Source organism: Marmota marmota, unplaced genomic scaffold (assembly GCF_001458135.2).
Source record: "Marmota marmota marmota unplaced genomic scaffold, marMar, whole genome shotgun sequence".
Classification (NCBI taxonomy): domain Eukaryota; kingdom Metazoa; phylum Chordata; class Mammalia; order Rodentia; family Sciuridae; genus Marmota; species Marmota marmota.
This window is the reverse complement of record NW_026000082.1, coordinates 4,728,235-4,753,912: the sequence shown is the minus strand read 5'-3', so window position 1 is coordinate 4,753,912 and position 25,678 is coordinate 4,728,235. Positions and strand designations below refer to the sequence as shown.

The window sequence follows — 25,678 nt, the reverse complement described above, 5'->3', positions numbered from 1 at the left end:
GCAATAGCTGCACAGCATAAATACACGTCAAAATTCATCAAGCTAGCCGTAGTGGCACATGCCTGTAATCCCAGCAATTTGGGAGACTAAGATGGGAGGATCACAAGTCCAGAGCCAACCTCAACAATTTGGTGAGACCTTGTCTCAAAATGAAAGTTAAAAGGGCCGAGACTAGAGCTCAGTGTTAGAGTACTGGCAAGCTTGCAGTCCAGGGTTCAGTACTGCAAAAAATAAAACTATTAACTGTACACATTACAGCCATGTGCAAGGATACCCACATAGAATCCCAGCACTCAGGAGGCTGAAGTGGAAAGATCAATTAGTCCAGGAGTTTGAGACCAACATGGACAATATAGCAACATCCTGTATCTCCCTCCCTTCCTGTCCCTGCCCCCCAACACACACACACACACACACACACACACACAAACACAATTGACCATTAAGTACCTGTAATCCCAGCTATTCACAAAGTTGATACAGGTTTATCCCAAATTTAAGACCAGACTGGGTGTTTTAGCAAGACCCTATCTCAAAACAAACAAACAAACAACAACAAAAAGTTGGGAATTAATAATTAGAACAAATTTTTAAAAAAATAAAGTTGGGGATGTAGCTCTGAGATAGAATGTTCCTGGTTTCAGTTCTCAGAACCAAAAATAAATTGTATTTTAAATATGTATAGAGTTTTCAGCAATTATACCTCAACAGAAAAAAAAAATATTAACCATCTCTATTTGTATTGGATAGACCTTCGGCTAGAGGTGCTCTCTTCCATAGAGTATATTCACATACAGGTGAACATTCAGTAATGATTAACATGCAGCCGTGTGCGGTGGCACCTATAATCCCAGCTACTCAGGAGGCTGAGGCAGAAGGATCACAAATTCAACGCTAGTATAGTTCAGTGATAGAATGCTCCTGGGTTCAATTTCCAGTACCAGGAAAAAAAAAAAAATGAAGAAGGCAAATTTGTTTTAGATGGAAGAAGAATTTGAAGGTGAAGTTACCATTTCTGGCATTTCACAGAATTATATTGTCTGATCTGGATGGATTCTATACTTCTCATTAATGATGGGGAGTGTAGGATCTAATTCATCATAGTATATCATAGGTATAGTTGGGAAATTGAGTTTGCATGTTCCTTTCCAAGCAGCCTTAGCCCCCACACTTGGATGGGTTCCAGTTGGCCATATGCACACATGCAGAATACACAGTCGGCTACTGGCCAGCTTGGGTGGGACATTTTAAGACCAGGAAATAAGTTCCCCTCATCAAGCACTGATGTGAGGACCTTCCCGTGGCCTTCTGCTCATGGGATTCCATTTTGCAGGCTGGTCTTATGGTTTTAGTACTATCCTCAGGTTAAAGTTAGGGCAAGGCAGATTTCGCCTCCAAGGATATTGTCAAATAATGTTTTAGCATGGTGAGATTAATGAATCTATGAGGTTGCGCTGTCTTCTTTCTGAATCTCCTTTTGGGTCCATCTTTCCTCTTATCCCACCCCTACTACCATTATCTCTTCTATGCTGGTGTAAGTGGGAAAAGAAAGAGAGTTGATGCCTAATTTTCCCTGTGGAATAAAATAATGGGGAACTACATTCCTGCTTTGGCTATCTTTTTCTTATCAAGTAGTGGTTCACCTACTTTTCCCATCCTGCTCAGGACGTGATGCCCTCTTCTTGATATCTGGGACTTTTGAGTATCCTTCTCAAATAGGGAGCTGCCTATTACCACCGTTCCTCTTCTGTGATTAGTGTTCTAAACAGTGCAGTGCTTGTGTGAGGCACTCAGGGGCGTTCATCACGCCACAGCACTCTGGCTGCACTGCGGCATTTCTGTTGTGATTATTACATTTAGTGGCCTCCTGATAAGCAGAGGAGCAAATGAAAACTGTGAACTGAGATCCCTTTGATCTGAGCAGACACCTTATGCAGAAATTTAGTAATTGCTTTTGTAATACTAAAGAGTAATGGTAATGCTTTTAATTAAAAGTATATTTGTTAGAGCCTTTCAAAAGGAATTTAGAGGCTTAGAAAGTTCACCTTCCATCCGTGAGGATCCCCTCCTCCCCCTCTTTTTTTAATTAACAGGAGTGATCTTGTGTGCCATCTATTGGAATACAGGAAAATAACCAGCTCAGAGCACATTTTCTAGTGACATTGTTTCCCCTTTGTTCCCTGTGTGTATCTTGCAAACAATGAGAATGCATTCATTGGTCTAAAATAAAATGGAATTATCATGCAGAGAACAGCTCTTGGCTGAGCTTTCTTCAATACCTTGCAAACATCAACTTCTAACTTACATTAAACATGACTATGTGCCAAACCCTGTGCCAAATGCTTCATAGGACTTTTTTTTTTTTTTTTTAAACCAGGGATTGAGGGCTGGGGTTGTAGCTCAGTGGTAGAGTGCTTACCTTGCATGCATGACCCTATCTCAAAACAAACAAAAAAACAACAACCAAAAGTTCTATCTTCAGCACCACATAAAAGTAAATAAATGAAATAAAGATATATTTTACTTAGAGACAGGGTCTCACTGAGTTGCTTAAGGCTAAATTGCTGAGATCTAGCTTTGAGCTGTCGATCCTCCTGCCTCAGCCTCCTGAGCTGCTGGGATTACATGCATGTGCCACCGTGCCCAGCCATTATAGGGCTTATGTAATTTAGTCATCACAACACTAAATAGGTATTACTATTGTCTCCAAATCCATCTATATTCAATACCCAGGTCCTTAGCCACTGTTATTCTGGTTGTATTTAGTCTAAGTGAGTAGAGAGGCCACTGAGATACACCAGAGAAGAAAAGTCAGCTTGAAAATTGTGCTTTTTAAGCCAGGAACAGTGTCACGTGCCCATAAACCCACCTACTCAGAAGGCTGAGGCAAGAGAATTGCAAGTTCAGCAACTTAGCAAGGCCCTGCATCAAAATAAAAAGGGCTAAGGTTGTAGCTCGTTGGTAGCGCACTTGCCAACCTGACAGGAGGCCTGTGCTCCTTCCTCAGTGCTGTGAAAACAAAGAAAGTCAGCTTTAAAACAATTTCTTGGCTCATAGAATCAGCTTTAAACAACAGCCCAATATCACCTTCTTTAGGAACAGTCTATTCTCTTTTCTCCCTTCAGGGTTTTTTTGATGCTGGGTCTTTGATACTGTTGGAGATACCAGTCCCTCATTTCTTCCAGGACTATTCTAAAGTAGTTGTGATGACAGCAATTAAGAGTGGGGGGGGGGGGTATCTGGGGATGGGGTTGGGATTGTGGCTCAGTGGTAGAGCACTCACTTAGCTTGCATGAGGCACTGGGTTCGATTCTCAGCACCGCATAAAGATAAATAAATAAAGATATTGTGTCCATCTACAACTAAAACATTTTTAAAAAAAATAGTAACGATGTCAGTCAGGAGTGAACTGAGTCTAAAACTGCTGACTGACACTGTTTATTTCCCTTTAACCGAATTCAAATGATTCAGTCCTCTCCCCCTCTCCCCAGTCAAGTTCACAGCTATGTGAATTGCGTGATCATGTGCACTCACCCACCACCGTCTATTCTTCTGTGAGGTGGGGTTGTGTAAGACTCCCCTTCATATTTCAAGCAGCTCATGCTGCTAGTGGTCACACCTGTGTGTTTTGGGAAAGACTGGAAATTCCTAGAGGTTTTTCACTGGTTGGATCAGGGAGCTTCCGCAGGCAGAGGGGGCTCTGTGTCAGCAGCCACCACAGGATGCCCATTGTTGCAGGTTAATGGGGTTGACCTGAGGACCTCCAGCCACGAGGAAGCCATCACAGCCCTGAGGCAGACCCCGCAGAAGGTGCGACTGGTGGTGTACCGCGATGAGGCACACTACAGGGATGAGGAGAACTTGGAGATCTTCCCTGTGGATCTGCAGAAGAAGGCCGGCCGAGGACTGGGCCTGAGCATTGTTGGGAAACGGTAAGGACTACTGTGCAGGTCAGCACTGACCTTTCCCTTCACACCTCTAGAACTAATGCCTATGGACACTGAAGGATAAAGCCTGACGTAAAGTAATTATGGGATTTCTAAACTAAGATGCTTGTAGCCAGGCACGATGGCCCATGCCTGTAATCCCAGTAACTCAGGAGGCTGAGGCAGGAGGATCACAAGTTCTAGGCCGGATTGAACAATGTAACAAGACCTTGTATCAAAATAAAAAATGAAAAAGGAGTGGGGATATAGCTCAATAGTAGAGCTTACCTGGTTCAATCCCCAATACCAAAAAATCAAAATAAAACTAAAATAATTACGAATATGTAAACTTCATTGGTCATACCTCCAAACATCTTACCAAAAAAGAAAACTTACCATATCAAGATAGAACTCCAAATCCAAACAACCCAATCTATTTTATTTCCTTCTAGAGTAAAAACAGCTAGCAAGGTCTTTTCTACTTGGAATACCTAGGGAGGAGGCTTGTAGAGAGTAGTTAATACAACTATATCCAGAAAACAGCTCATGTTAAGAGGTTGATTCATACAATATTAGATTAAGAAAATTGATCTGGCATGGAGCATCATGATAATTTCATACTGTGTTAAACTAGTTGGTAGACATAGTTGAGTGGCAAGCATGATAGTAGTTTTCTTTTCAGAAAGATGTCCCCAGATGTGATGGCTTACACGTATAACCCTAGCTACTTGTGAGGCTGTGGGAAAAAAAATCCCAAATTAGAGGCCAACGTCAGCAAATTGACCATGTCTCAAAATAAAAAGGGTTAGGGATATAGTTGGATGGTAGAGAGCAATCCCTAATGCCATTAGAAAAGATAGGAAGGCAGGGAGGGAGGAAGGGAAAAGAAAGGAAAGATGTCCCCAAAATAATAGTTTGCACCAAAAATACAGATGGATCCTGGTGGCTAGGTTGCTCCAAGTCTGTACTGCTTAACAATGTGATAGGAATTAGAGAAATTGTTCCAGGATGACATTAGGAAGTTTCTCTTACACTGAATTGGAAAGGAAAGTAATATCACAAAACTGTCATCCTAGCTTCCATGGTTTACTGGTTTGGGTAACTAGCCTGCAAAAATTCTAGGTGATATGCCTGTATGGCCTTAGATTGCCTTGAACATCGTCATGGGAAGAATTTAAGTCCATGTTATAGATGTCATGGCATGTGCCCTCAAAGACCTCTGGTGACTCTCATGCCTTTATGCAGCAGTCCAATACGCAGCAGTACTAGCTGTCCCCACACCCTTTTTTTTTTTTTTTTTGGTACTGGGATTGAACCCAGGGGCACTTAAGCACTGAGCCACATCCCCAGCCCTTTTTATGTTGTATTTTTATTTTGTTTTGGAAACAGTGTCTTGCTAAGTCGCCCAGGCTGGCTTTTGACCTCATGAGCCTCCTTTCTCATTCTCCTGAGTTGCTGGAGTTACAGATGTACACCACCACACCCAGCCAGTCCCCATTTTTGAGTACTGTGCTGTCATGATACCATGACATTTTTACTTCAGCACAATAAAACCATCACTCTGAAAATGCATTTCAAAACAAAAATGCTTAATCTCTTACATTACTAAACAAAAAGCAATGCACATGTGGGTGCAGAGCAACTGACAGAGAAATATTGAAGTTTGCTTTCTTGTCCTGAGACATACACATACCAGGGGAGTTTCCATTTAGAGTAATGACTTTGCTTTATTATCATGTGGTAGATTGATGAAATAATCATCTTCATACAGCATCATCATTTCACGTTGAATTTGTAAGAAGATTTATATTTCTTAGTACAAAAACTTGAATTGTAAAGAATCAGATGTATCTCTCTTAAAATTCAGTTCCCTTTCACTAACAATTTCATGCCTTGGAGTTTATCTTAATATCCTTGCAGGTATTTATTGCGCATTGTTTGCAGTAGCTAAAGAGTGGAAATAACCCATTTGTCCATTATGGAACGCCTACAGAATAGTATGTAGCCACAGAACAATGAGGAAGCTCCGAGTGTAATAAAGATCAGTTGGAGCAGGGGTTGTAGCTCAGTGGTAAAGCAGATGCTTAACAGGTATGAGGTCCTGGGTTTAATCTTTAAAACACACACACACACACACACACACACACACACAATTGCCAAGCTGTATTATTAAGTGAAAGAAAAAAAAGAAATCTGTGTATGGTCACTCATATATACTTATGTACTCTGCATGGGCATTTTGCTTATGTGTAAACAAAATATTCCTTTTACCTACCCAAGAAACAGGTAATGTGGGTTGCCTCTGAGAAAGGAACTTGGTAACAGAAGTGAGAGGAAAACTAAAGGTGTATACTTTTTAACCTGTCGAATTTTGAGATTTAAATTTGTGTATTCATCAAATACATGTTATTAGGTCTTTAAAAATAAAGGCAAGAAAAAAGTGAGAAGACTAGAACTAGATCAAATAGAATATATCAAATGTTAGCTTATCTTCTCTAGAGAAATAACCTGTTGGTTTTAAGAGTACTTATCTCCATCTTTTAAAGTAAATTTCCATTTCACTCCACTAAAATTTTCACCTTGCAAAAAAGTATGTCCTTGGACCAATAAAAATTAATATGCAGGAGGCAGAATAAATGAGCATAAACTAAAGAGTGGCGTGCTGCAGTTTATTATTTGGGAAGTAAGTGGAAGCATTGGCTTTGATCGTTTGATAGGGCCCTTCTGCCAAATTTTAGGATTTAGTGCATCTATATAGAAAGTTAACCATCTCAGTTTTTAACTAAGAAGTATGAGGTTTGCCTGTAACCCCACCACTTAATGGTATTAACAGAAATGGAAGCGGAGTGTTTATTTCTGACATCGTGAAAGGTGGAGCTGCAGACCTGGATGGGAGGTTGATTCAGGGAGATCAGATCCTATCTGTGAATGGAGAGGACATGAGAAATGCCTCTCAGGAGACGGTGGCCACCGTACTCAAGGTGAGTCCCTGGGCTGCCACGCCTGATTTTTCTGTCCTCTTCACCTCATTTTCTGAATGATTTCTCTGTCCATGAGTCCTTTCATCAGAAGGGAGAAAGAAAAGAGGTGAATTAGAATCTGGTCCTTTCTGTGCATGTGGGAAGCCATGATGTGAATGCCACTGTGTCTAGAGCCGTCACTCTGCTAGGCTTTTGGGTGATGGTGTCTCGGTTGTGCCTTTTGCCTTCGCAACTCTTTCATGACTCTAGCTGCAGAGATGAGTAGAGGTTCTGCTCTAGTGTTTGAGAACCTGAATGCTACTGCTTTTCATTTCTGTTCCGTTCTTCCCAAGTGTGCACAGGGGCTTGTGCAGCTCGAGATTGGAAGACTCCGAGCCGGTTCCTGGGCCTCCTCGAGGAAGACATCGCCAAACAGTCAGGTGGTCCATGGCTTCGCAGCACACTACCTCCCTCTCCTGCTCCCGCTGGGGGAAAGTTCCTCATTTCATAAACAATTGTTAGAATAATGTCTAATATTCAGCGTGTTCACAACACCAAGTGCAGTGTGTTTTCATGTGTTTGAAATAAAAATGAAAGGTGGGATGGAAATTCATTAATTCCTAGATTTTTCTGTCCTTAATTGCCTGCAAATGTTTCTTAGAACCCTTCCTCTCCCTCTATTAGTCTATATTGCCTAGGCACACAGCTGTGTTTACTTAAAAAAAAAAAAAAGGCAACATCTGGTAGCAATTTGACCCTCATTAGCACAACATTGTTCTATTCATTCAATTAAATATTGCTATAAAGTTAACTTGTGAATAGCCCCTCACACATGCTGAGGGCAATTAATGGCATAGTCCTAGGAGAATGAGGTGTGAGGGTTTCTCCCGTGGGAGGGAAGCCTTAGTGGGTGATATTTTGTGGGTTAGCAAACATCTTATGTTTATGTACAAGGCTGATGTAAGTGCCACTTTCTTTAAACAAAGTATATTTCACTGTATTTTTTTTCTGTATAATGGCTGATACAATCAAGATTGCAGACTGCATGTTTAGTCCCATTGATACAAAGTGCAGCCATACAAACTTGCATGTGTGCCCTTGGTCTCCTTGTGTACAGGCCTTTGTTTTGAAGTTAAAAACATGGCTTTTAGTCCCTCCCTGGTCACCTTTGACACAGAGCCTCTCCCAGACCTTTGTTCAGAAGATGTTCTGATTTTGTTAGCACAACAGGTGCTTCCCGAAGGATATTAGCTAAATTTATTGCTGTCCCAAAATGGACATGGAAAAATATTGTTCAGATGGGCTCACAGACAGGCTGGCCTGTCATTTCTGGCACACATAATGGGCAGCAAATATAGGAAGAAAGACATGGTGCTGCTGTGGAATCCCATGGGTGACTAGTTGGTGATGGTTCTGACCATACCTGTATAGACAGTGGGCACTGAGGGTGCAAGTAGTTGTCTCAGGCCTCTCCCTGAATGGAAGACTCATGTTTGTTGAATGATTTCATTAAAGCCTCATTGTACACAGGAGACTAGAACGCAGAATGAACCACTCTGGAAATGAGATTTTTCTTCTTGCCAGATTATGAGAGAGAGCTATTGAGGAGGTTCCACTGGGTATCACTTCTAAAGGAGTTTGAGGGGAAAAAGATTGCAACCTAGACAGAGTAGTATGCAAAGGCCCACTGAGGTAAGGGGAGGTTGTGTGTTTTAAGAGAAATTTGGAATGACAGCTGGGATGGTAGGAAGAGCTAGATTTCTGACTTTCTTGAGGAAAATATGTGAGCATCATCATAATTGATATATAAGTTATCAGATTTGAAAACCTGGGACAAAGTGTCAAATACATTTTTTTTCTTTCTTTCTTTCTTTTTTTTTTTTGCAAGGGAGGGGGGCAGTAGTCCTGGGGATTGAACTCAAGGTCTTGCGTTTGCTAGACAAGCGCTCTACCACTGAGCTACATCCCAGCCCTCAAATGCTTCTCCCTAACTTTCTTGCACAGAATTTTTAGTTTAGGGGATAGAAATTTAATTCAGTGTTTTTAAAAGTGTATTTTGTCATCACCTTGTCCTTATAATTATGGGTGAAATATATGAGAATCCACCCTGTTTGTAGGATTGTAGTTGACTGTGAAAAGGAACTGTTTTCCATTATCATGAGTCAAAGCCCATGACCCTGATGGAGAAAAAGAAAATTCCATTCCCAAACGTGTTCACTTCCAGACCTATTGAAAGCAGTCAGGACCTTCCAGGGGCACAGCTTTCCTTCTGAGCAATTATAAGGTAGAGAGAAAGATGCCACCTGTTGGGGATTAAGGAGAATGGTAACTCCATAACTCGTGATTTGATCCATAGAAAGTGGGTTTCTCAGGAGAGAGCTTGTAGCCTTGGGGCCACTGACACTCTTTAAAAATGGGTTTTTCTGCCAAGCAGGAGGAAGTATCTCAACTCTAAAGAGGAAAGTATGTATTAAGAAAAATCTTGTTGAGATAATCAGAGAAATCCTTTCCTCATGTAACTGAGGGAACACAGCCAGACAAGTCCAAATTAATAAAGACCTTGGCAAATACATTATTCTGAGATTGTTTTGGGGCAGAAGTTACAATGTGCTGTACTTCCTTAATGTATCCATCCTCAAGTGTGCTAATATCTACAACTTACATTGAAATGAATTTTTAAAAACAAAGGAGTCATCTGGGTGAAGTGGCACATGCCTGTAATTCCAGCGGCTAGGGAGGATGAGACAGGAGGATAACGCGTTCAAAGCCAGCCTCAGCAACAACGAGGCGCTAAGCAACTCAGTGAGACCCTGTCTCTAAATAAAATACAAAATAGGGCCAGGTTTGTGGCTCAGTGGATGAGTGCCCTTGAGTTCAATCTCTGGTACAAACAAACAAAAAACAGATGAGTCAATTGATGAATAGATGATGTGAAATAAAGAAAATATAGCTGGTGCAATATCCTGGATGCCTGGACAACTTAGCAAGACCTTGTCTCAAAAGTAAAAAATGAAAAGGGCTAGAGATGTTAGCTCAGAGGTAGACTGTCCTTGGGTTCAATCCCAGTACCACCACCACCAAAAAAAAAGGGGGGGCTTGGGGAGAGAAAATATAGCAATTTTTCAATTATGGAATCTAGGTAATATGGTTATGGATATCTGTAACTCTTCCAATCTTTTGATGTATTTGAAATTTTTCATACTTAAGAAATGTTAAGATATTAAACATCTTGTACCATAGAGTTAAAGAAATGAATCAGATTATAATGTATCAATTGATAATAGTTATTTTAGGCTTATCTTAAAATGTCAATGCAGTTAGACATGGTTTTCGATAATTTGGTACGGAAAATATTCATTATTAATGAAATAGTTTATGTTAGGGTCTTCACTATGTTTTGAATTTTTATTAAGAGTCATTAGCCATAAATGACTATGCATTGTAGACCTCAAATATTTATTTAAATGACTAAAAGTTCAGGTAACATAGTTACAGCAGATTAGATTAAATTACTGTTGACTCTAGGAAATTTTTTGAGAAAAAAGTAATATATACCTAAAATAAACCTTTTTCCCTTTGTATTTGCTGCTTTCTCCTACAATCAAGGGCTCCATGTGGTCAAATGTTTGTTAATTGAGATTTTTATCATAGTTGTTTTAGCAAAATACATAAGACAGTTTGGGTAATCTGAGAATACATGCTGATTGTAGCCACAAATGACACATTAGCTGGCCATTTTAAACACTATGTGGCAACCAAGGAAAATGTTTTTGATTTTATGTGGAATAAGGGGAGCTCAAATGATTGCAGTTTTTCTCCCCTGATTGAAATCACATATAAAAGTACATATAATAGAGGAAACAGTGGAGGAAAGGTTCAGATGGGACTGGGCTTTAGTGGTGAAAGACTGGGTATGAATATTTTAGTTGTCTGTCTTGGCCTCTTCAGAATTCTGTTTCATGGCTCTGATGACTTCAGCAACAGGCTCACTAATGATAAGCATGAATTGTCAGGGTCAAATCAGCGTCTGCCCTCAGTGACCACTGGTTCTCCTTTTTAGGGGGATCCGCACGGCACACACATCAGCTGTCGGCCTTTCTTGGCCCCTGTCATTGCTGGCCTACAGAACCTGGTTGGCACCAAAAGAACTCCAGATCCTTCCCAGAGAAGTTCAGGTATCATGTGGACACACCACCAGCCGAAACTTCCTGTTACCCAGTTTTTAAAAAAATATTAGGGTTTTAAAAAAATCTTGTCTTTAAATGTTGAATCTGAGTTTGGCCACATAAGCCATCTTTTCAGAAAGGTCTATCCTAGCCAGAGGAGAGCCCTGAAGATTCCTGTTTGGAGTGTGCCCGTAAGAGTACACAGATCACATGAACAACAGAAGCAGAACTAAAGTGCATCAGAAAGCACAGCTATTGGGCTGGAGGTGTAGCTGAATAGTGGGGCACTTACCTAGCATGCACAAGACACTGGGTTCAATCCTTAGTACTGTAATAATGAGGAAAGTGTGTGCAGCTCTTTACAAAGTGAATAATAAATTACAGGTCACTAGGGGGAGGTCAGAAGTACACATGGCCACCTGGACACAGTGGCACATGCCCCAAGCCCTGCAACTTGGAAGGCTAAAGCAGGAGGGTCACAAGTTCACAGCCTCAACAACTTAGTGAGACTCTGTGTCAATAAGTAAAAAGGGCAGGGGATGTGGCCCAATGGTATCATGCCCCAGGGTTCAATCCCCAGTACTTGGGGAGGGGCAAAGGAGGGTGCATACTCCACTAGGGACAGAGCAGACACAAGGGTCTTGGTGAGTCTTTCCTTGGGTGGAGGGCTAGCTTTGATTAGGAAAGAAAAGTATACAACAAAGCACTCTTGGGGCTCACCTCCCAGCCCTGATCACCCTGCTTCAGGCAGTGCTGCTGCAGTCCAAATGATGATGGCCGCATCTATCTCAAACTGAGAGCACTTCCTTAAAATAAAGGACAGAGCCCTGAGGGCTTGCTGCCAGGCTGAAGTGGAGAGCAGGGAAAGCCTGCAGGCTCCAGCATCCTCTCTTGAAAGGACTAGAAAACGGTGCCATTTTTTGTGGGAGAGTATTATATATCCTAAATGTATTGTCTCTGAATTTTACAAAGTTAATGGTCTTGCTTCTTTATTTATATAGGCACAGATATGGGACCAAGGACTGTTGAGATAATCAGAGTAAGTCATTTATTTCACTGTTTTTAATAATCTCAAGATTAATTCCTCTATGTGAACCTCTTGGATCAAAAGCCATGCTTAGGAGTTGGGGGCGTGGCTCAGTGTTAGAACACTTTCCTAGCAAGCACGAGGTCCTGGATTCAATCCCTAGCATCACCAAAAGAAATGCCATGCTTGTTAATTAGGGTTTTTATGTGTTGCTAAATTGCCCTTTTGAGAAGATTCCATAAGATGCGTCTCAGTTTATAAACTTGTTACACTAGAAAGTAATTAAAAAATTTTGACTGTGTTGTAATCATAATAGTCAACCACAGTAAGGTGATGTCCAGCGTGACTGTTCTCTGGACTCTCTCATATCTCTGTTGAGGAGTGCTATATTTATTCATTTGTCTGTATTTGTTCATGGGGGCTGTTATAACAGAATATCACAGACTGAGTGTCTTCAACAACAGAAATCTATTTTCTCATGGTTCCAGAGGCTGAAAGTCCGAGGTCAAGGTACCAGCAGCTTTGGTTTTTCCCTAGCCTTCTCAGTGACCTCTCTGTCTCATCATCCACCCCCATTTCTCTTCTATGTCCTAACCTCTTCTTTCACAAAGAAATCATAGAGTCAGCATCCTCATAAAGACAAGGGCCCACCCAACCACCTCATTTTAAAGACCTCTCCAAATACACTCACATTTGGGGGCACTGGTACTTGGGCCTTCAAAATATGAGTCTTAAGGGGAATACAATTTAGTCCATAACATTAACTTTATGATCAACCTCAACTCTCTCATCTATAGAATGGGGTTGATAATACTGACTTCCCTTTAATGCCCATATAGTTGTGTGGACTAAGTGAGGAAATGCGCATGGTATAGTATACCGTGAATGCCCACAAAGTGGCATGGGTTATTATGGTCACTGTTGGACTAAGTCTTATTTGCTCCCAGTATCTTTTCACCAGAGCAGCGACTCAGATGATCCTATGATGGGGAAGTTAAATGTACCAAAAAGCACATAATTATGGATCAGTTAAGGACACATTACAATGGAGTTAAACCCAAATTATTTTATAAATTTCTCATCATTCCAAGATTTTAAAAACATTTTATATTTCAGTCTTTTGTTTTTACAGGCTTCTCTAATAAGTCCTGCTTACACCACCCCTATTCTCCCACACAGTGTCCAAGCACACATCATAATAAAATGTGTCTTACCATTTGGTACACAAGACTTGACTATGGGCACAATCAGGAAGTATATGTAACACACAGATGCTGTGACAACAGGATGTAAGCTACCTGTGATGAGAGGGCAGCATTGCCATCATCCTGAATTACAGGTGTGACATGGCAGCACTGATATTAATAACAAAGTATAGGGGGCTGGGGTTGTGGCTCAGTGGCAGTACCCTTGCCTAGCATGTGTGAGGCACTGGGTTCAATTCTTAGCACCACATATAAATAAACAAAATAAATATTTTTAAAAGTAAATACTATTTTTTTAAAATTTATAATACATATGATGTAAGGTTTGGTTTGGTGAATTTTTGTTTGTTTTTTTTGTGCTGAGGATTGAACCCAGGGCCTCATGCACACTAGGCAAGCACTCTGCCATTGAGCCACTCCCCCAGCCCTTTTTATATTTTATTTTGAGACAGCATCTCACCAAATTGAAAAGGTTAGACTCGAACTTGCAGTTCTCCTATCTCAATCTCCCAAGTCACTGGGTTATAGGTGTGTGCCTCTGTACCCAGCTTAATCTGTGTATATATTTAAATGATTAATTTAAACTACAGAAGCCTTGCAGTCATCCAGTCCCTTTTATCACACCACCACTGACATTTAGACCAAATTTATCATATGTTCACATCTTTATAAATTGTTTTGTTTGTATTTTTGTTTTATAGTGCTAGGGATCAAACCCAAGACGTCATGCATGCTAAATATATCTAAATAAACAGAGTTATAAATTTTTCTTTCAGCTGTCCTTTATATTCTAAAGGACATCAAAAGAAAATTGGTCACATTTTTCTGGGTTTTTGCAGATTGACTAATTTAGTATTTTACCCTGAACCTTATGAGTATTACATTGTATGGACGCTAAAGAAAGCTGATGTTTTAGCTATCATAATCTAAGTTCCACCTGGGGATGTGGCTCACTGGTAGAGCATTTGTCTAACATGTGCAAGGCCTTGAATTCAGTCCCCAGCATGGCAAAACAAAACCCCACAATAATACAGAATGCAAGTTCCATCTCACCTTTTGTAGGTGGTGGTTCAACTCCCAGTTCTGTTCTAGAAACCATGCTATGCCTATCTGTGACCATCCCACATATATGTAGCTTAGAATTGAACCTGAGAATTTTGTGGGTTTATTTGCAGAATTGGGAATCCCAGCTTTCCAGCTTTCTCCATGCTGGTTTTCCTGCCATATTCTCCAGCCACCTGGAGATCCTTTTCCTTGTTCCTCTAGCCAGAAAAATGAGTTTCTAGAGAACTTCAGCCTTTCACCCCACCTTTTGCACTCCTTGACGGGGAACCACATTCTGGGCAGAGCTTCCAGGAGAATGTTCTCATTCCCCCAAGTTCTCATTCACCACCACAGTTTAATTGGTTTCTTTACATTTCAGAGGCTGCAGGTAGTTGTTCTTTATACTTTTGATAAAGACTTCATTGTAATGAGCAGAAGAGAAATGTGTATGCCACCGTGCCGGAACAGGGACTTGTCATTTGTTCTTCTAGTGATTTGGAAAATATTAATCCTGTGGTACAAATAAGTCTAGAAGCCAAGTCTCTTCCCCAGAGTCCATCTTAGGGAGCACTTTCTGTAACATTTTGCTTCCCTCTCCAAACTGTTGTCACAACAGTGGGTGTCCCCTAAGATCCTTTGTTTTAATGCAACTGCACAGCTCTTCTGGAGCCAAGTGTGTTTGTTCACACCCAGAAGAGCATATGTGTGGCAGTTTAATCATAAACACCATATGAGAGCACACTTGCCAAGGCTGCCTCAGAATTGGCCACTGTACTGAGCAGGTTTTTGTTTGTTTTTAAATTTACTCCCACTATTGCCTTTTCTTGAGCCTTTTCTGTAGGCCAGAACCTCACTGCACTTAACCCTCAGCCATCGCTGCAGTCTTCTTCCCATTTTGTACGGAGAGGTGGGACTCCTAAGAGAGTGACTTCTCCAAGACCCTGCAGCTAAGCGCTAGAATTGAAATCTCGGTACCTCTGACTCCAAAGGCCCCGTGCTTAACTCACATGTTCTCCTGGCCTCCTGTGTCACGGAGGGGTTTTGTTCAACAGCATTTGGGGGACAATCAGGTTATGGCTTTTTATTGAACATTCAAGTGTTCTGTTTTCTTTCTTTTTTAGGAGCTCAGCGATGCCCTTGGAATCAGTATTGCAGGAGGAAAAGGGAGTCCCTTAGGAGATATCCCTATATTTATTGCCATGATTCAGGCCAGCGGAGTGGCTGCACGTACACAGAAGCTTAAAGTAAGCAAGAGGGGGAGTGGATTAGGGCTGACGGCATGGCACATGATGGCGTGGGGGGAGGAAGGTGCAGCCATGGGGACCTCGTTGAAACTTGGAATCCAAAAGCCATCAGAGATCCGTGCTGAGGGCAAAATGCATTAGAGAAACTTTATACCTTAGATCATTAGGTCCCTGGGCATATAAAAATGTTATTGTTTGTATCAAAGCTTCTCCATAAAAGAAGAAATTGCAGCCCCTTTGCAAACCTCCCCAAACCCATTTTAGCACTCCATTCTACTCAAAATTGGTTTTCAGCTCAGAGAGACTTGACCTTAGAATCTTCCCCCAACCAAAAGAATCAACATTTTTATGATTTTTTTTTTCCTTTTCCACCTTAATCTTAACTGAAGTAGAAAAATAAAGCAGAAAATATTTGGCTCCCTCATTAGAGCTTTATTGAACAGTTAATTTGTGCACCCCACTATTACCGGCAAGTGGATGTATGAAACACCACAATTCCCAAAACACAAAAGTGACCTACTGTGCCTTTCAGCAATCAAATCTGACCCCCTTCTTGTTTCTCCAGTTCGTCTATATTTGGGGAAAGCCATAAAAATTCCTCGTGCTTCTCTAACAGGCACACACACAGTCGAAACACAGAGTCATCACAATAGCCACAAATGGGAAATATGACTTACAAAGAATTTTCAGCATTCTTCTCAAATTTAATTTTTTTAATGATAGTGATTTTCCACCACTTTTATATTTCCAGGTTGGAGATCGGATTGTCAGCATTAATGGGCAACCTCTGGATGGGCTGTCTCATGCCGATGTGGTTAATCTGCTGAAGAACGCCTACGGGCGCATTATCCTGCAGGTACTGTGATCAATGGGACGTGCAGCTGCGCGAGGCAGATAAGTGGCTGGCAGAAAAGATTGAGCGTCACTGGCAGTAGGCATCACCGCCCAGCGGGGTGCCTGCTGATGTGAATTATGAAGGTTGAAAGCAAGAAAGTATTATTTTTATTCAGAAATTCTGTAATGCCACCCGTACAGGCAGTGAGCATGATTATATGAAAGCATAACAAGGGGAGAGAAATTACTCTTTGCTTCACATGATAAATCAACAAGGCTTTTAATTTCCAGCGTTCTTTTGTAAATCCAAGTTTGCAGGAAATAGGAAATGATTTCCTTTTTTATATCCAAAGACTGTACTAGACTGTCCAAATGCTGTTTTCTTCCTGTCCTTCTAAAGGAGAAGAAGAATACAATACTGCTTTTCCAGTAGCGTACATGATTGCCAACATGGTTAAGCTCTTGGTGCATGGTGGTCATCAATTAAGGCGGACAGTTATTGATCAGCTGTGGTCCCCACGAGTATTGTCCAGAGGCACAGAGAAATGTACCAGGAAGTCAAAGCAAAGTGTACCATTAATTACCTCCACTTATGTTTCAGCTGTCTAGAGGCAGCATACTGTCAGCAAGTTTCATTAGTGAGCATCCCCAAATATATAGGATTGTAATCACCACTATTCTGCAGAGGTAGTATAAAATGGTTTATAGGTAAAAAAGATCAAAACCCACCACCAGCCATTCAGATAAGTCTAGCCTTAAAATAAGAAGCTTGGATTGAAAACCCATTCCATTTGGGAGAACCAATTTGTGGTGCTTAAGTTTGACGTCTGAGTGATACAGGCCCCAAGTGCTAAGGCAGATGTTAAAAACCGCAAATGGCTTCAGCATGTATGAGGGAAATCACGAAAATACTGTCACTGGTTTCAAGGGAGTTTATGTGATAGACCCAATATTAGTTCAAGGGAATTTATGTGGTAGGCCCAGTCTATTATTTGGGTCTCCAAGTTTCTGTTGAATGCAAAGCAAAACACTGTGTGGACAGGCCTGGTTCTGTTTCTCCTCAACTCCTTGTTGCTGTTCTCACTTTCTGTGAGAACTTAGGTCTGTAGCTGCCTCATAGTCCTCCCTACACCCCTAGAGAACCGTTTGCTGGTTTGCTGTACTCCCTTGTCCTTCGAGTTCTACTGACCTCTAGAGGCACGCATCACAAGTGCAGTGCCTGAGCTTCAGAGCTGTCAGTCACAGGGAATGTAAGAGAACATCACCTCCTATGGGAACCACGACAAGAAAAGTCTCTTAGCAAAATCTGGCATTGTGGGTATTTTCACATGCTGCTATAATTTGTTCGGCTCTACCTTGTTCACAAAGAATTAAGAAAACACAATTTGAGTCTGGAGTGTAGTTGAGTGGTAAAGCACATGCTAGGCCCTGGGGGTCTAATCCCAGTATCCCCACACACATACCCCCCAAAAGATATAGTTTAAAAGTAAAATATTAGCTAAATTTTAAAAGTACCTGAAATGAAAATGAGCTCATGCTAGACATTTTGGCTTACGCCTATAATCCCAGCTACTCAGGAGGCTGAGACCCAGATAGAATCACAAGTTCAAGGCCAGCCTGGGCAATTTAGTGAGACTCTGTCCCAAAATAAAAACTTAAAAATAAAGGACTTGCATCCAGGCACAGTGGTGCATGTCTGTAATCTCAGAGGCTCATGAGTCTGAGGCAGAAGGATTGCAAGTTCAAAGCCAGCCTCAGCAATTAGCAAAGCTCTAAGCAACTTAGCAAGAACCTGTCTCAAAATTAAAAAATAAAAAGGTCTGGGGATGTTGTTCAGTGGTTAAGCACCCCTGGGTTCAATCCTTGGTTCCAAAAATATAAATTAAAATTAAAAATAAAGGGCTTGGGATATAACTCAGTAATAGAATGCCTGTGGGATTGATTCCCAATACCACACATGCGTGCGCACAAATGCACATGTGCATATGCGCACGCACACATGCACACACACTTTCCCATGTAGATTTAACACTTCATTTCAACCAAATTGCCACTATTAACATACTTTTGAAAGAGTTCCTTCTTTTTTCTATTTCTGTATTTTAAGAAGATGATGAAGTGTGATTTCAGAATGTTCTCTTGTTAATCTTGTGAGTTGTTTTTATTTTGTAACATGTGCTATTAAAAAAATTATGGAATCCTTTGAGATTTTGACAGTTGTAATCTTCACACTTACGGGTACAGAGCATATGTGCTCCCAAAGGCTTTAGACACAAACCCAGGAAACTCGTGTCCCGCATCCAGCGCCTTCCAATTGCTCCGTGTGTTTGTTTTAATTAAAACTGTGCATGGAGTAATTCCAACAATACAGTTATCACAGCTGACTTGTCATTGGGCAGTTACTTTTATCCTTAGGTGGGCCAGTAAACTGGCAGAGCAGCAGGAAAGGTCAGATAATTGTGTCTTGCAAAGCAGTCAGCAAATGCTGGTGGCAACAGGGAAGACTAAGGACTAGGTCAAAAGGCTGCAGGGTGGAAGAGATGAGTGGGAGAGATAGCCGTCATGTCTGAAAGCTTCTCCCCAGAGTTTAAATTGCTAATGCTAAGCCAGGCATGGTTGCATATTCCTGTTATCCTAGAGATTTGGGAGGCTAAGGCAGGAATATTGCAAGATGGAGGCCAGCCTAAGCAGTTTAGCAAGACTGTCTCAAAAAAATAAAAAGTATTATGGATGTAGCTTAGTGGTAAGGATCCCCAGGGTTCAATCCTCAGCATGTAAATGAATGAATCAGTCAATCAATAAACAGTAGATAATTCTGCCCTTGAAGTCTGATGATTTCTTCTTGCCAATTATATATTGATCAATAACATTGATTTGGCCTTTTTAAATGTTCCCAATTTTATTTGCTTCTGTAGTTTGATAATTTGTCTCATTCAATTATTTTGTCTATGAAATTACTGTAAAAACTTTGGATAGACTCAAATAAGCCATACTCTGCTAGAAAATTGTTTTTGTTTCTGTTTTTACATCTTTCTTTAGGACATGGGAAATAAAAGAACATATTAGGAATTTTTTTGTTTTTGTTTTCATGGCATCAGGGATTGAATCCAGGGTGCTCCACCACTGAGATACACCCCAGCCCCTTTTGGTTTTTGAGACAGGGCCTCATTAAGTTGCCCAGGCTGGCCTCCAACTTGTGATCCTCCTATCTGAGCCTCCCAATTGTCTAGGATTACAGAGGTGCACCACCAGACCCAGTGGCATCTGACTTTTTTCTTTTTTTAATCAGCAATATTTTACTTAGAAAATTCCTTTAGAATATACTTCAACAAATAAGCAAAACAGGAATGAAGGAAGCCAGTAGCTGCAGTGCTGGAGTGCATTAAAATTTCTGGATGACAGCTATGTTGTAGGCAAAGAGAAAACATAGGCAACCGGAACAGGAGGAAAGGGGGGCTTCAGGAAGGGTTACAAAGGAAAAAGAGGGATAGATTGTCTAATATGTGTAACGGGATTGGAAATCCAAGAACAGTTGGAAAGTGTAAGCCTAATGATAAATATATAAAAATAAAGCATGAGGGCTGGGGTTGTGGCTCAGTGGTAGAGTGCTCGCCTAGTACTTGCAGGGCCCTGGGTTCGATCCTCAGTACTACATATAAATAAATAAAATAGAGTTATTGTTTCCAACTACAACTAAAAAAATAAATAAATATTTAAAAAATAAAATAAAATAAAGTATGAGCTAACCATTAACCTTGGGGAAAATAAGTTTATACCAAAAAAGGAAACATATTTATAGCATAGTAGTTGGTGCAGTGTGAATCACATTTACATAAACATTTATAAGTCATCATGTCACTGAATTCCTAGGCTGGGGGATACTAACCCTGGGGGTCCTACAGGTCAGACTCAGCCACCACCCCTGTCACAGACAGGTGCTGGGGAACACAGGAAAGGAGCTTATTCTCAATGTGGCCACACTCTGACAAAGACCCAGGATCGAGCTCAAGGATACTTAACCACTGAGCCATATCCCCAGCCCTTTTTATATTTTACTTAGAGACAGGGTCTCACTAAGTTTCTCAGGGTCTTGCTAAATTGCTGAGGCTGGCTTTGAACTCATAATCCTACAGCCTCAGCCTCCCAAGCTGCTAGGATTACAGGTGTGGCCCATGCTTTTAGCAAAAGCAGCCTCAGAGTCCCTATTACAATAATAAAACCAATGGAAGTAAATATTTTGATGCATGAGATAATAAAAAGATAGGAATTTGTGATGTTTTAGTGGAAGGAAAATACAAGTTAGGAAACAGGTAAAACTTAAAAATATATAAATTATAGGTGGAGGATGTAGCTCAGCAGCAGACTGCTTGCTTAATGTGTGCAAGACCCTGGTTTCGATCCCTAGTACCACACACACAGACACATAAAGATACATAACTATAGATAGTGATATATGTTAAGTAGAATCCCATTCATATAGTTCTACATGTTGTGGAGTTACACTAGTCGTGTATTCATATATAAACATAGGAAAGTTATATCTGATTCATTCTATTGTCTTTCCTATTCCCATCTCTCTCGCTTCCCTTCATTCCCCTTTGTCTAATTCAATGCCCACCCCCATTGTGTGTTAACATCCACATACCAGAGAGAACATTTGGCCTTTGATTTGGGGGAGATTGGCTTATTTTACTTAGCATGATAGTCTCCACATCCATCCATTTACTAGAAGAAGTCATAAATTCATTCATTCTTATGGCTGAGTAATATTCCATTGTGTATACATACCACATTTTCTTTATCCATTCATCTGTTGAAGTGCATATAAGTTGGTTCCCTAGCTAAGCTATTATGAATTGAGCTGCTATAAACATTGATGTGGCTGCATCACTATAGTATGCTGATTTAAAGTCCTTTGGGTATAAACCAAGGAGTGGGATAACTGGGTCAAATGGTGGTTCCATTCCAAGTTTTCTAAGGAATCTCCATACTGCTTTCTAAAGTGGTTGCACCAATTTGCAGCAGCAATGTATGAGTGTAACTTTTTCTCCACATCTTCACGAGCACACTAAATTTTCAACTGGTGGAGTAAGGAGTCATCATGAAGGTGATACATTTTCAAAATAGCCATGTAAGCATATTGTTTATTTTATTCCTCCAGGATTAAAAAGAGAAAATTTCTGTGTCTCTAGAGAGTAAAAGTGTCTAATTTTTTTTATCATGTAGTATCATTTTTGTTTTAATTTTCTATCATGTGCACACAAAAATAGAAAAGAATCAAGAGTACAAGTCCTTTTGACAGCAGCTAAAATGAGTTACCTATAGAAGTGCTTCTCAAATCTGTAGCTCCAAAAAACATCTGGAGGGCTTCTTAACCAGGATTTGCTGGGTCCCCCCAGAGATTCAGATGCTGAAGAACAGGTGTAGATGCAGGAAGTTTTATTTCTTCTCTAATAGCTCCCAGGTGTTGCTGATGCTGCTAGTTATGGACCACCCCTGAGATCAGCTGGACTAGAGCATTATGTAGGGATGAAGAGAAGTTTCTGCATTATTCTCTATGTATAAAACATCCACCTCTCAGGGCACAGTAGCACATGCTTGTAATCCCAGCAAAAGGAGGCAGAGGCAAGAAGGACTGGAATTTTGAAGCCAGCCTCAGCAACTTAACTTAGGGAGATTCTGTCTCAAAAAATAAAAGGAGCTCGATATGTAGCTCAGTGGTAGAGCATCCCTGGGTTCAGTCCCCAATATCTCAAAAAAAAATTTTTTTTAATAATAATAACATCAGCTTGAAGTCCAAGGATGCTAAAATTTCTTTTAAATTTCTGGAGTTGGAGTGGTTTTCCACTTGACATTTGGGGTGCATGCCATTAGGTGGCAGTGTGTCTAGCAATCAGTTGGCCCTTCCATTTTCCTCCAAGCTTTTTACACTTCAAATCATTCAATTTTTAAGAAACATAAAAGTCGATGTCACTGAAATTCATGTCACTAGATTCTAAATAAAAACTTTAGGCAGCTGTACTTCTTACTTCATTAAGTCACACCAAAGGCCAGGCCTAGGGTTTTCCCTAGTTCTAGAGTATCCCTCTCTGAAGATGCCAGCTTTCCTGTCTGTTTACAGCTTGTCTGCACCTCCCAGTCTAGGATCCACACTGGGTGTGAATGCTGAGTTTTATGCTTTATTCCAAAAGATTCAGGCCTTGACAAATCTAAGGGCCAGCCTTTTTTCTTTATAGGTTTAGAAGCCCAGAAAAGCTCTGTACACAGAGCCCAAGTTTTGTACATTGCAACATCTCACTCATCTACAAATTATTTCGACTTCTCCATTCTCAAACCTGTTTGCAAGGAGAGGTTCTCATCCTAGGGTCCATGCAACAAAGACATGTGCTTCATCACTCAGAGAGAAAGTCTACTGAACGCACAGTGTTCCCTTACAGAACAAAGTCTAATTGACCTTAGTTTTGCTTTTAACCTAAGTTATTAAATGTCATCATAGCCAAGGCACCAAAGAGTGTATCAGATTAAATACATTCTTGAGGGAAATGGGTTGAGAGGCAGGCACAGTTGAAGGACTGTTTGGAGGGTAAGCCTCTTACAGGGGTTCATTTGGAGGAGGAAGCTCCCTGGGGTGTGAGTGTGGTGGTGGTGGTAGGGGAAACCAGCCTGAGGGTGGGGGGGAATATGCTTACTGGTTCTCCCACTGATGCAAATACCTTCCACCATTCTTAGGCCCGGGGACAAGGTTTCATGTCACACATCTGCTGTTTCTTGGGTAGAGGGATTGCCCCCTCTTTTTCCTTTGTGTTGGTGGCCCCCGCAGGCGCCGCCTCAGGAGGGCAGGTCACAGCTTCCCCCCCCCCTTCCTGTTGGTAGTCTACCCTTTTTTGGGTGAATGAAGATCTGCTCCTTTCAAAACCCAATCTGATCTGCCAATCAACTCTTTTTTTTAATTCAGTCTGACTTTATCTTTTTATTTATTTTTTTTTTATTTTAATTAGGTATATAAAATAGCAGAATGTGTTTTGATTCATTGTACACAATTGCAGCACAACTTTTCATTTCTCTGGTTGTACACGATGTGGAATCACACCTATGTGCAGTCATACATGTACCTAGGGTAATGATGTCCATCTCATTCCACCATCTTTCCTGCCCCCAATACTCCCTCCCTCCCCTTTGCCTAATCAAAGTTCCTTCATTTTCCCATGCCCCTTGCCCCCATTAGGATCATATCCACTTATCAGGAAGAACATTTGGCCTTTGGTTTTTTGGGATTGGCTTACTTCGCTTAGCATGATACTCTCCAACTCCACCCATTTACCTGCAAATGCCATAATTTTATTCTCTTTTAATGCTTAGTAATTGTGTGTGTGTGTGTGTGTGTGTGTGTACACCATAGTTTCTTTATCCTTTCATCTATTAAAGGGCATCTAAGTTATATCCACAGTTTAGCTATTGTGAATTGAGCTGCTATGAACATTGATATGATTGCCAATTGATGTAGAGAGTCAAAGCCAGGCACGGTGGTGCACGCCTGTAATCCCAGCAGCTTGGGAGGCTGAGACATGGAGGACTGTGAGTTCAAAGCCAGCCTCAGCAAAAGCAAGGCACTGAGCAACTCAGTGAGACGGTGTCTCTAAATAAAATACAAAATAGGGCTGGGATGTGGCTCAGTATCTGAGTGCCCTGAGTTCAACCCCTGGTAACCCACCACCACCACCAAAAAAAAAAGATCTAGAGAGTTGGTGCAGGCATCTTAGGGATGTGAAGAGGGTGACAGATTTGTGTTGTCCTGGTCTTCCTACAAAATACCAAGTGTCCTTCATGTTTCCCATTCAGCCACTTGGATTCCACTCCTACTAAATCGGCAGTGCTTGTACAGCTCCCAATCCTGAGGGCAGAGAGGTCTCCAGGATTTAATGTTATCAGTGGGTATTTATTTCCTAGCTAAGAGGTGAGAAATAAAACTGCAATTTGAGGCGGGAAGTGAGTTTTTCCATATATTTGTGTTAAGAGATGTTTTTCTGCCATGGATGTACATGCATACCTGTAGTCCCATCTACGGGGGGGCTGAGGCAGGTCATCACAAGTTCTAGGCCAACCTGGGTGACTTAGGGAAACCCTGTCTCAAAGTAAAAAAGGCCTGGGGCTGAGCACCAGGGATGTAGCTTAGTGGTGGAGCACACCTAAATTCAATCTGCAGTACCACACACACAAAAAAAAAAATACAAAACCCAGAATTCACAGTCTCTCCATGTTAACTCCAGCAGTCCTACTCTGCTCTGGAATTTCCGAAAGTTAAATTGCAGAATACTTATTCCTGGTCAAGGTTTTATATTGAGTCATTCACTCACAAGTACTTACTGAGCAATCTTTATTCACTAGGCACATTAACCTTATGCAAATAAGCAATCCTTGTGTTCATGGGTCCTGTGATTCGGTGGGAGAGACAGATAATAGTCAAACAGATGTGTATCAACACCATCTGTGTATTTACAGAAATACACTAAAAATATTATGGAGAAATTAAACAGGGGTGGTCAGCTGGGTGTGGTAACACACGCCTGTCATCCCAGTGACTTAAGAGGCTGAGAAGGAAGATTGCAAGTTCCAGGCCAGCTTCAGCAACTTAGCAAGATCCTGTCTCAAAAAAATAAAAAGGGCTGGGGATGTAGTTCATTGGTAAAGTGCCCCTTTGGTTCAATCCCCAGTAACAAGGGTTGTCAAAGAGGGTTGTATGGGGAGGGGGTGGGGGGAAGTGATGTTTTAACTACTTCCAGGCTGACTGGTTATAGGGTAGGTTGGATTCTAGGAGAGAACTGCAAAGGCAGAGAGGAGAGGAAAGAGATAGAAGGGATTAGAGGGGCAGGCTAGGGAGGGACTTTCATGTGCTTGGAATTTATTGCAAGTAAAAGGGGAAACCACTGAAAGGTTTTAAGCAGAGGGCTGCCATTATCCATTTTATATTTGAAAAGATGGCTGAGTACTGTGGAAAGAGATTAGAAGAGGCCGAGTCGGGATTCCAGATATAAGGCACTTGATGGTAGATCAAATTAGGATGGTTGCCTGTAGATAAGAAATAAACATTGAAATGTATTTTGTGTGTGTGTGTGTGTGTGTGTGTGTGTGTGTGTGTGGTGCTGGGGATTGAACCCATGTCCTTGTGCATGCAAGGCAAGCACTCTACCGACTGAGCTATATCCTCTGCCCCTTATTTTTGTTTTTACTCGTAGTGGGGATTGAACCCAGGGCTGCTCTACCACTCATCTACA

General features: G+C 41.1%; 1 protein-coding gene across 7 annotated transcripts in view; it reads left to right on the top strand.

Moving 5' to 3' along the window:
• Patj (PATJ crumbs cell polarity complex component) overlaps nt 1–25,678 on the top strand; it is a 342,906-nt gene that overhangs the window by 302,576 nt on the left and 14,652 nt on the right. For 6 of the 7 annotated variants that reach the window (XM_048815262.1, XM_048815259.1, XM_015484922.2 and 3 more), the window contains 7 exons: nt 3,739–3,932; nt 6,760–6,907; nt 7,240–7,326; nt 10,947–11,061; nt 12,054–12,091; nt 15,450–15,572; nt 16,324–16,428. In XM_048815262.1, the coding sequence (XP_048671219.1) occupies nt 3,739–3,932; nt 6,760–6,907; nt 7,240–7,326; nt 10,947–11,061; nt 12,054–12,091; nt 15,450–15,572; nt 16,324–16,428 (810 nt within the window). The remainder of the gene's footprint in view (nt 1–3,738; nt 3,933–6,759; nt 6,908–7,239; nt 7,327–10,946; nt 11,062–12,053; nt 12,092–15,449; nt 15,573–16,323; nt 16,429–25,678) is intronic. The other variant, XM_048815263.1, reaches the window with a different exon arrangement.